The sequence below is a fragment of the Apaloderma vittatum genome, unplaced genomic scaffold, assembly GCF_000703405.1.
Source record: "Apaloderma vittatum isolate BGI_N311 unplaced genomic scaffold, ASM70340v1 scaffold39909, whole genome shotgun sequence".
In the NCBI taxonomy this organism is placed as follows: Eukaryota; Metazoa; Chordata; class Aves; order Trogoniformes; family Trogonidae; genus Apaloderma; species Apaloderma vittatum.
In genome coordinates this window covers 1-11,840 of record NW_009737656.1, presented here as the reverse complement: position 1 = coordinate 11,840, position 11,840 = coordinate 1, and the positions used below count along the sequence as shown (strand labels likewise).

Genomic DNA, 11,840 nt, shown 5'->3' with positions numbered 1-11,840 from the left:
AGGACAGGCAGGGGCAAAACTGACCCTTTTCTGATCAAAATGTTCTTCCAGCGTGGAGAAAAGAACCCTGAGAGCGTTGGGAACTTGGGTCTCAGGTCTGCGCTCGGCTTCGCCTTTTGTTACCGTCCAAGGGCAATCTCCTAGTTTCCCTGAGCATCTGGTGCTCCTTTGAATTCTATCACTAAACATTCTTGGAGGAGAGACCAACAGTCGCAGAATCTTTTTTTTTTTAATCTTGATAAGGCAAAAAAGCTTTGGGACTAGACTGATTTCCCTTGGGAGTAAACAGTGATTCTCTCATCATACTTCAGAGTGAAATCGCTTCTGAATTCTATCACTTCATAACCACCACCATATGTCCATCTGACCTGACTGCTACATCCTTTCTTACCTGCAATACAACCTCTGGCTCCATACGTCAGCCAAGGCAATCGGGTTACAATTAACCCTATCAGGGAGAATACAACCAAAACTACGAAAATCTGGAAAGCCGCGCTCCCGCAACATCGTCGTTTCTAGAGCCCTTTGTGCTTCGAATCCTTAAAGACTCTCCAACCAAGAACAAAAGGAAGGGGAAATGTTTCGATCTCTGAGAAAACCTCCCAGGAGATCTTTAAAAGGAGCGTTTAACATCCTACCTTTGTAAGAGCTGCAGCTGACGTCAAGGAGTGGCCCAAGGCTGTTTCGGGGTAATCCACAGACATCTGGCGACCCAGCGATGCAGGAGGGATGTCGGCCAGTGGTGCGCCAGCGCCGCGGGGCCCCGCTCCCCTCTCCTGGCCTTGATCCTCGCGTGCTTCCTGATGGGCCAGCTCTGTCGGCGAGCGGGAGGTCCTGCCTACCGACTGCGCCGCGCTGAGGACGGTCATCTTGGTCAGCAGGGCTTTTGGTAGACCATCCATAGAGTCCGTGTGAACCCCAGCAAAACAGTCCGGAAGCCTGATGTCTTCATCGGCGCCGGCGGTGTCCTGCAGGCCGTGTCGAGAGGGGTGATGCTGGGGGCTGGCTGTCACCGAGGGGGTGGTGGAGAGGACCGACTCAGCCTGGCTGTCTTCGTCGTCGTCTTCATTGTCGTTTTCATCTTCATCCGCGCCGTCGGATTCCTCCACGTCGTATCCCGACCGGTCGTAGCCAAATCGTTGCTTCTCACCTGCAAAAACAGGAGTAAGAAGGTAAGCCAAGGAAGGTCCCGGACTGAGGAGGAAGGCGGTGGGAGGCAGTAACTAGAAAGACCAAAAAACCCCACATGGCACGTGCATTTTTCAGTCGCGATACATCCCATCAAAGCAACGGGGAAGATCTCCACTTTTATTTTCCAGCACGGACAATTAACCACACAGCTACATAATCTTCCATCTTCCGCTCCCGCGCTGGTTTTAAAACCTTCTGGCTGTGGCCATTTTCTTTTAGACCATTTATAACCATTTGCGTAAAGTCACCCTTGGGCTCTTTCGCTTGCAGATTCCCGGGTCGTTAAAGCTCCCGGTGACGACACACACGAAGCCCGTCTGCCAGCCTGAGCCGGGGATACTCTCTAAGCTGGTTCTAACTCATCAGTGGGTGTCCCTGTGCCTAATCTGAATCACCGCTGCAAAGGGGATTTTTCTGAAGGATGCAAACAGGAGGCTGTTAGTCAGGAATCTGTCTCGTTAACGGACAAGGGAGACCAAAATTAGACCTCGCCAGGTTTCTTCGCTTTGCTGATGTTTTGAAAGGTTTATTAACAAGCCCCCAAGATGTCCTAGGAGGCAAGAAAAGCTCAAATCCTACGAAAACACACCTCTGCAGGAAACTTTGCTCACATGAAGAATCTCTCCTGACTTCACGTCTTAAAGCCAAACTGCTGTCTAGTGGTAAACCCTTCTCCAAAATACAGCTCTGCTGCAGCTTTTCACCTTCTTTTATATCATAACTTGGAAAGAAAGAATCGTCTTTAGCACAGAGACAGAAAATCCCATCTGCTGTATCTGATTCTAAGCCAGGCTGTCTGGGATCATATTTTATAAACGACAAAATGCTCTGGATGCACTAATATTTTATATTTATTAAAGGTCTGTCTGCTGAGCTCTCAAAAAAAATTTATAAGTATCAGTGTAAACATCATTTGGTTCTGCAAAATGATGGGCTAGTTAATTTAAATCTCAGAGATCCTGTTCTAAGAAAATCTAGACGGCAACTTACCATCGAAATAAAAAATTCTGGAAAAAATCAGACTCTTAAAAGCATCTGAATATGCTACCAATGCTTTAGGCCGCTACGTTACTAAAACCAAAATAAGCACCTTGAATTCCAGGTCAAATAAATGGGTTTAATGGAGCTACCCCTCAATAAGTTACCCACCATTACAAGCCTTTATGGTTTCAAAGGAGCAGTGCCATTAGGAATGAGACTAATACTTTCTTTGAAAAAAATCCCCCTGTAATCCCCCTCTTTGCCTACACAGTAATTTGTACATTAACTAAATAGGCAAACTATAGATTTTCTACATTCAGTACGCAGTGATGAAATTGAAACGTTAGGAAAAACACCCTAAATCCTCCAGGTCACTGGAACGATACTAACAAAAATATTTTTTAGAATTTTAAATAGTCTTTATTTATAAATCTCTTCTACAGACAAAGCCACTCAAGGAAGCAATTACGCTTTAGTGGAAAAATTAATTCAGCGAGACCCATTCCAAAAATACAGCAAGTAGGATTGTTAAAAACATTATTAACGAAACCAGGTGGTGCTATTCAACTTTTTTTTTTCCTGTAGTTGCAGCATTTCTCTTCTTTGCACAAAGTGTTTCCTCAGCATTAACTTGCAAAGCAAACAAATCTAAAATGTTAGAACCTCGACATATGTTAAACTTCCAAATGGAAATAACTCCCCTTGATGCCTCTGCAACAGAGCTCAGAGACTTCTCCAAGGGTGACCCCGGCATTTCCTGCAATTCTTTAAAAGCCTCGGGTTTCAGCCCGGGCTCCCTCTTCATTTCGGTCTACTTGCCAGCATCACATTAACTATTCTCTGGGTGTTACTGTTTCTTGTCTTGGGTTTTTTGGTTGTTTTTTCCCTCCCTCTCTGTGCACGAGTCAGATTTTCTACGAAAGTTGACGTCAACCACAAACGACCCTGGAGAGAAACTCCCTGCTGCAGCGATTACACTGACCTATCGCTTTCGTAAAGCAAGGAAAACACAAGCTGATTTATAGGAAATCAAGTTTTCTATCAAACCAACATTTAAAAACCGTTACAGGATCACCGGGCAACGGTCCGCGTGAGGGACAGGGACTCCTGACCCGCCGGACTCGGTGGGATATCATTTCCCTCCATTGTGTCCCTGTTTACCTCCACCCTCTGTGCCTTTGCCAGCTTCGATGCCGGCGCGGTTACCTGGAGCCAGGGCCCGCGGCGGGCGGAGGCGAGGTGATGGCGATGAACGTGGTTCCCCCCGTCCCGCACCGCTTCCGAACCTCACACGAGGAAAAACCCATCCCTGGACTCAAGGAACTGCTCTGCTCCGGCTTAGATACCCCAGGCCAGGGTTTTAAGGGGTGCAAGACCCAGGCACGTTATGATGGGTGTTCTCCAAGCGAGGCTGTGACTGCTCTTCATGGCAAAAAGCTCTTTTTTTCTTTTTTTTTTTCCAGGCACCGTTTTGTTAACCAAGCAGTCCTGGCCCCAATCCATTTTAGTAATGGTATGCCACCTACTAAAGTTCCCTGGCAGTTTTAATTAGGGAAAAAATTAATTTTTTTCCTTTCCTATCTTAAACCACGCACGATTATAACCATATGCTTATGTATCTGATTGATATATATACACACACACATATATAAACTAGAACTGACTCAGTTTCCAAAGGGAACAAAATGACTTCTGTGTTTAACTTTGTGTGAGGTTGTAAAGCAGTGCCGGGATATTTCAGAACGAAGGATGTGTCATAAATTTAAAGGCCCATAGCATATGGGGAAAGGGCTTCTGGCATGGAAGGTCAGGGGTTTTTTTTTAAAAAAAAAAAAAGGAGGAAGAAAGTTTCACACTATTAAGTGAAGCCTTTATGAAAGCAGCTTCTTTCAAATTAATAACTCTCATCGTTTTAATAGAAAGACTATTCCAGACTGACTTTTTTTTTAATAGTGTTTCTGGAAGAGTAGGGAATGTCTCTCATCCTCTGACAACTGCTGCAATCTTGACTTTTAAACCCTTAGCAAGACTCTCTTCTTGCTGGACTTTGCAGGAGAAAGTGGAACCTTTGGCTGCAGACACGAACTCTGCAAAAATTAGGATCAGCTAGTAGTAAAGGTATAACAGAACTTCTGACTGGGGATTTCACTCGCATGCCAGCTATAATCATATTTAATATAACTGAGTTTCTAACCCCAGTTGTTGAAGTAAATGCAGACAAACCACACGCAGAAACCACCTGAGCCCTTCGTTTATTTTGTCGTTGCTCCTCGGTTAATCCATCAGCTCTTCACTGTGTTTGTGGGGCTGATGAGCTTGCTGGCTGAGGCTGTGCTCTACTGACGTTTTACCTCAAAGCAGGCATAGACAAAGCTCCAAGTTCTTCAGCACAACAGCGTCAGCTGGACTTCTCAGCATCCTAATGTGTCCATTACCTGGGGCTGGTAAGTCCAGGAACTGCTTCTTCCACTTGTGATGCTAGAAGTTAGGCAACTGAAATAGGTTTTGCTATGTACTTTCGAGTTCTTGATTTGAAAAACTTTTCCCACAGGAAATCCTTACTGTGTGTGGTTAGGAACTGCCACTGAATTATCATGCTGCAAAGTATTAAAAGAAAGGTTCTTCAGAATCTCAGCTTACGCCTTTTACCTTTCACTGGGCATTATCACCAGTCAGGCCCTGCTACAGACGTTGCACTTTCCGCACCCAATCCAACGATAATGCCCCATGGCTCACAACTCTGGTTATAACTTAATCATGTTGAGGCAGATTTTCACATAAAGAGCAAAATGTTTACTTTCGACCTTTCACTGGCAAGGGAGAACTGAAAATCAAAGTGCAAACTGCAGAAATTTTACGTGTTCCTAAGCGAACGGACAATTACGTAGATAACTACAGGACTGCTATTAGCTCTGCTTACACAGGTTAAAGACATAGCGAACAGACCAACAGGTACTTAGCAAGCTATCTATCGCCATTTCAATTTACATTTACTACATTTAGTGGCTTTTAGCACCTGAGCAATACAAAGCAGTGTTTATCGCCTCAAATCGTTTAGGTACCTTCAGCTATGGATTAAAAGCATTTAAGCATTAAGCATTTAAAAAGCATTTTAAAATAAACGACTGGCTCTGTATTATATCTTGTTCATAAAGCTCAGGAAAAAAATACATATTTAGGCAATAAGGCAGAAATATTTTTCAGGATGTCATTGTATAGTCACAGATTTGAAAGTAAGGTCTGCATGCCGTCAGTGCAGTTTGCTAAACAACTGCAAGCTTGGAATTGCCTTTCACCTGTTCTGTTGATCTTGTAATCGACTGTTCTGCAAATATTCAATTTTAAAAAGGGTAAAACAAAGGACTCCGAAACAATGGTAGAATCTGTACCCAAACTTGCTTTCTCCTTATCTCTTTTTGCCTGTTCACAGCCTTGACTTGACCGGTTTCAGTCCTGCTTTGGCTACTGTCCACTGCCCAGCGCCACCACACAGGACTCACAGTGACATCTGCTGGGTTACACGGACTGGTAACAAACCAGCGCTCCTCAGAAACGAGGGGCAAAAAAACCCCCCAAAAGTCAAAACAACAAGCAACCTGTGGGCTTTTGACTACTGTTCCTAAGAATAAGGAAAACAACAAATAAAACTGTCCAAAAACATATGAGTAACTTCTGTTTAAACAGGTTACTGACTCCTAAGCCTTCCTGAGCAACCTGCATGTTGCAAATCAAGCCTAGTACTAGAAGTCTACTCCCAGGTGTAGGGCTCCAGCAAGCTGAACGTGCATCTGGTTGAAGACAAGGCACCGCTATTAAATAACAACAAGAAAAAAAAAGGTTAAAAACTATTTCTTGTAAGCTATGCAGAGCCAGCCTTCCATTCTATTTGCAAAAGGAGGATATTATTGCAAGGGTTTTCATTTCTTTTCGCTCCTTAAACGTAGGTGCAGCGAAAACACAGGACTGAGTCATGATTAAGCTAATGAAGAGCCGCAGAAACTCATTTAAGATAAACTATAAGCAATGTATAGTTAATTAGCTCAGAGATACTGTATCTTTGGGAGGGCTTATTTAGTACTGAAGAAAATGAAAGTGTTATATATATGTGTGTGTGTGTACACATATATATATATATATAAAAAAATACACCCCTGAAAGTTACAATTACACCTTTACACTGATCAACTAATGAATATTTTGGGATAAAATTTCTCCGTAGAGACCATTTAAGCAAGTTCTGCCCATCTATTGATTTCACAGTTAAATAACTACCCCGTGCCCGTTTACTGATGTGTACTATACCACGCACACATTAGCTTATATATGAAATAGAGGTTTAAAGGTTGTAAGTGCTTTAATTTGAAGACAAATTCTTGTTTTTAGGACTGCACAGCAGATTGTTGGGTCGCCACAGCCAGAGAGGATATCCCCAGTTGCAGTTTGTCACGCTAAACAGCTCACCTCACCTGACAATTTAATTCAGATATTAACATTCCTTACATTGTAACCCTGTATTTTGGTGATAAGAACATTCCACAGTGCAGAAGATGAAAGATAAATGGATCAGGGAATGGTTTGAATACAAAAAGCCAGGCCAGAAAGTATTTACTAATACCCAGATGATGACAAGTCCAAACAGAAAGAATGCTCTGTTAAAAGCTCTGATCGCGTACAGTCCCCGACAGCCAGAGAGCATCTCTTCCTTCTTCTCCCTAGATGCTACAGCGTAACAAAATTTCAGCTTCTCAGATTACTGAAAAAACAGGCTCTGTGTGTGTGTGTGCGCCTGAATTCAGGATTGTGCACAATTTCGCAGTCCTCATTCAATTTGCATGCACTATTAATCTGCGCTGCTATCGGGTCACAGCTGACTTCTTGTACAAACCTAAAAAATTCAAAATTCAAATTCAAATAATAGTGATTGCCTGTGCTTTAAAAAAACCCTTTTTTTCCCTGACATCATATTTATTTCTTATCAGATTTTCTGCACCTTCCTCTCCAGCATCGCACATTGCCTTCCAGCTGAGGAAAGAGATGGGACCGGGCAGAGCACTGTCTAAGAGAGAGCGTTTTTAACAACCACTCGGCTCCTGAAGGAATAAAAAAATGTGTTTAAAGACACTGGTTTTTAAAGCACTGAAAATATACGCGGCACAAACTCGCCACGAGTGCAGCTGAACACCCCAGCCCCATCACATTCCCCTGCAGTTTTTAACGTACGCAACTGGGAATATTGACCAACAAAACATTTTCAGTCCCTACCAAATGGAAATACCCGCTCAGCTGTAGTTTACGATACTAAATAAACCGTCGAAAGCTACAGAACAGTGCCTCAAAAAGTTGCGACGGTTTTTTTGTCAAGCGCAGGCTGAAAAGGTTAATGAAAACCGTTCCTCTGCTAGAATCTGTGCTGCCGCTTCTCTCCTGGGTTACTTGTTCGGTACCTCAGACTGCAAAGAGGGACACGGTTTTTAGCTCACCAGAGAGGAGTATATAGAAGAATGCCAAAAAAGGGAAAATTCAGTTTCCTTTGTACCTAGCTCCTGAATCATACCCACTGAGTCACATTCCCAGCACTGCTCAGAATTAGATTCCAGTTGATTCGCTTAGCCTGCTCGCGGCTGGCAGCTGGGAGCAAGCGCATTCATCTTTCTTGCCCTTTACTGTTTAAATAAAGATCCCCACTGCTTTCTTTTCTCAAAACCTCATCCACGATCTCATAAACTATTCTGCTGGAAGGAGAAAAACGCAACACGGCAAGGCAACCTCTTTGACTGTCCTCGACCTCATCTCCTCTCCAGTGGAGCCATCTCAGGATGCAGGAAGCACAGAACTCCAAGTAGGAGCAAACACACTCATTTTGATAACACCAGAACGGGTCAAGACGAATAACATTCATCGTTTCTAAACGATCTCTATCCCCTGATTTACGTGAGGGAGGACAGAACTCTACACTGGGAGATGATCCTTGCAAAGCACTCACCAACGTATCTGGGATGTGGGCAGCATGCTAGTGATACAATTTTTACGAAGCGTGCATCTCAAAACTTTAACAATCTCATGCACAACTAGCTTTGAAGAAACACGACATTTGACTGCCTTTTTTTCTAGGCAAACAGCTGTTTTTCTGCTATTTTCAGTCTCGTCATATTTATCTGCGAAACTGATAAACTGCGTAACACCGTGAAGAATTCAGCAGCAACTTATCTTTAGCATATGCTTGTCACTTCTTCTGCTGAACATTTTTCAATATTTCTTGCTCCCTTGGACTAGCTTCTAAGATTTTTACTTCTGTATCTTTTCCCTGTACGAAAATTTAATAGCTTTGGAAAAGAAGGGGTAAGAAACTGGAATGGCAAATAAATACAAAAGCGCAATAAAGAAAGAAGATTTTACTTTCTTACCAAATTCTTCCTCTCCATCCTGGTCATCTATTAAGCCCACTGAGACTCCCAAATCCATGCACTTCTTGCTATGTGCCTTTGACTTCATATGCTTTGTTAAATTTCCTTAAGAAAAAAAGAAAAAAAATTCATTGCCCCGTGACTACACAAATGCGCACAAATACACGCTCAGAATCTCTCCTTGACTCCATTTATAGGCACCTGTATAATTTGATTTCACACCTGACAGAACCTTGCCACTCAATTCTAGCTGTCAAGGGCTGCTGCAGATTCACCCTCCTGACTGCTCCCAGCTCTCTGGCCACGTTTCCCAAAGTTCTTTATTAATATAAAATAGACTAGGGTGGAAGTGCTAGATATGATGTAATTTTGCACGGGTGTAAAAGATCCTCCATTCATTTATGGCAAAGTTAAAGAAAGGCCGATTCAGCCTTCCAAGTCAAGGTGACAGAAAACTATCACGGAACTAAAGTTCATGCCTTGCAGCTCTTTTGGATTCCATTTTTAGTGTAACCCTCTTTACCTAAACAGACAGATTCATTTTATTCAGAATCAGAGCATGAACGTAATTTGATCAGAATCTCAAAACTGAACGCGTAACTGCTGAGAGGCTGCTCTCCCCTTCCTCTTTGACAGGAAAATACGGCAAAAGGCATCAAGAAATGTGAAGAGTGGATCAGAGCTCTGCAAATGGTATTTGTGAAGGGTATGTAACCACAAGCAACTGCTCACTTTATACTTCAGCTTCCTACCATCTCTTGAAAAATGGTTATGGAGCGCTTTGCTCCTGCTCTGAAATGAAGGCAGCAATTCACACTGAATTTTTTAATAGTTGTCAGGAAGCTCTATGACCATACTGACTTGCAAACAGCGAATTTCCCAGCTTTAGGTACTGTGTGAAGTTACTGGCTACACCATCCTGTCAGGAAGGGTGGTTGACTAACCCTCAAGCACCCAACAACTGCCGGACTGACGCGGTCAGTGGCAACGGCAACAGCTGAAGAGAAAACAACAACCACAATCAGAATTCACTGGGTTCGCACTCTGGCCTTTCATCTCGAGGATGACACGGCGACCCAGTGTCGTCTTGATGCAGGTTCTGACACATTTCAAGAGTACCCAGCCCACTTTCTGCAGCAGCGGGTTATTTCTTGGCAGTTTTGCGCCCAACCGCTGGGTAGTCTCAAACCCACTGAAAATACGAATGTTTCTGAGGTTACAGCTGGAGGGGATTATTGCTCCACAATGTTCAAAGCCAAGAGAAATTTTACTGCTTAGAAATTATTTCGCTGCAAGTATTTTGGCTGTGAACTTCTCCTGTCTGCTTCACTTATTTGGAGTCCTGGATTTACCACTACTTAACAAAGTGCCTGCTCAAACTAGGATGGATTTAAATATCTGGTGTAAAAAGGCTTTAAAAAGCAGGGGTCCATCTCTGGGTCTTAGAAGGTCAAGTGGAAAGTGAACATTGTCCTTCAAGGGTGCAAAACCCACTTCAATACAGCAACTTAATAATGGCCACTTTCTTCCCCAGAGCAATTTTCCAACCTGAATTGTTCTATAATTAGTTGAGTGCCAACAGAGGTACAACAATGCCAATGTCATACCACCGAGAGGTCACTGCGAGCGACTTAAAGTTCTGCGTTCCCATCCCTATCTAGGACGAGCCACTGACCAGCTCACTTGTCTTCCCCCAACCTGCCTCATACTCCCGTATGATCTCCCTCGTCCACTCCAATTTCTCAGCCACACATTCATATAAATATCCGAACAAACACTACAGGAGACAAAGGAAATCAGAAATGACAAAGACCTGAAGCACTGGACAGTGCAACTCCACGGAAAAGCAACCTCTTTAGCTTATGAACAGCCAAATGTGAGAAGGAGAGAACTGTACTTGAGAGCAGAAGGGAAAAAGGTGGGAAAAATGTCCATGAAAAGAAGCCTTACCTTTAGTTTTGAAGGAGAAGTTGCAGTAATTGCAGTGGTAAGGGCGGACGTCTGTGTGTGTGCGGATGTGCTTCTTCAGCATGCTGGGTTTCTTGCAACGTATCCCACATTCTTCGCAGATATACTTCCCTCTCCCTCTGCCCCGGACGTACACGTAGTCTTCGTTTGACTTGTACCTAGGAACAGCACCGTAAGAGTACGGCAATTAGCTGTCACAGGAAAACGATTCTAGTTAGAAATCCTAATCTACTAGAACTTTAACCATAATGTAACAGGTGAAAATGAATAACTGACAAGACCAACCATGCCCTTCTTCTGCTCAACTTCTGCATTTATCCGTTAAACTTACAGCGAGATTTTTTCACTAGGCAATCATTAGGAATAACAACCTATCTTTTTCTAATAAAGGTACCACTCGATACTACACATTTAAAGATTTCAAATTTCCTCTCCGCAACACAGGAACATACTTTTCAAAAGTGTCAGTTCTTGGAAGCAGGTTTGGGCACCATGAGGAAGCTTTAAAAAGAGCATCTCTGAGGCTCTGCGTCTGATGCAGAAAAGGAACAAGATTAGTTACAACAATGGGAAAGCCTTTAAAATTCCCTATCGAGGCACCCTGCACTCAGCCTGCTGGGACGAGATGGAAAAAAATATCTAATTCAGATTCAATTACATCCTTTCTATCTCCGCTCAAGGATCCCAAAGGTTGTGCTTAACTTTTGCGACCCGGTCCCTGCGACGCCTGGATCTGAGCAGAGACAGCAGCAGTGTTCTGCCCCGACAGTTGATGGCTAAACTGCTGGTCCAGACCAGATTCAAACTGGGAACCAATACACGGGAAGCCTGATAGCTCGCCACCAATTACAAGACTAATAAAGCACACACCGTTTGTGCTCAGAAGTTTTAGAAACACGGCTGGGACTTTTCTGCTTAAAAAAAAAAAAAAAAATCCTTTCTACAAGATGTTGTACGTGGCACAACGCTGTGGCTAAAGCAACTGTTATTCGTATCAGGCAAGTGATTTAAGGTATTACAGCGCATGGACAAGGGCTCTCAGTAAATACTTCCCCAGCACTTTTCAAATCAGGACTTCTCCAGCCTGTGTATGCCACAGCAAGCTGCCCCGGACCGGACCGCAGAACACTGCTCAGTCCCTGGACTATACCCTCTCTGCTTACACTTAACACAACTTTATTGTAGAATAGATGTCATTTATCAGGTAAAAGAAATAATACAGGAAAAGAATTTACATCTATGGCTATATCTAGCAGCCTTTGCTGCTGATTAATGTTTGTCCTCTGGAAAAAAAAA

At 43.3% G+C, this 11,840-nt stretch overlaps 1 protein-coding gene across 1 annotated transcript; it reads right to left on the bottom strand.

Annotated features, from left to right (window-relative positions):
- Positions 1 to 638: 638 nt before the first annotated feature.
- On the bottom strand, positions 639 to 10,702 carry LOC104279931 (zinc finger protein 40-like; the record flags this gene model as incomplete). The annotated part of the gene is made up of 3 exons (XM_009877400.1): positions 639 to 1,150; positions 8,577 to 8,681; positions 10,527 to 10,702. Coding segments are annotated over 3 exons (793 nt in total), but the record flags the coding sequence as incomplete, so codon positions are not given.
- Positions 10,703 to 11,840: the final 1,138 nt, after the last annotated feature.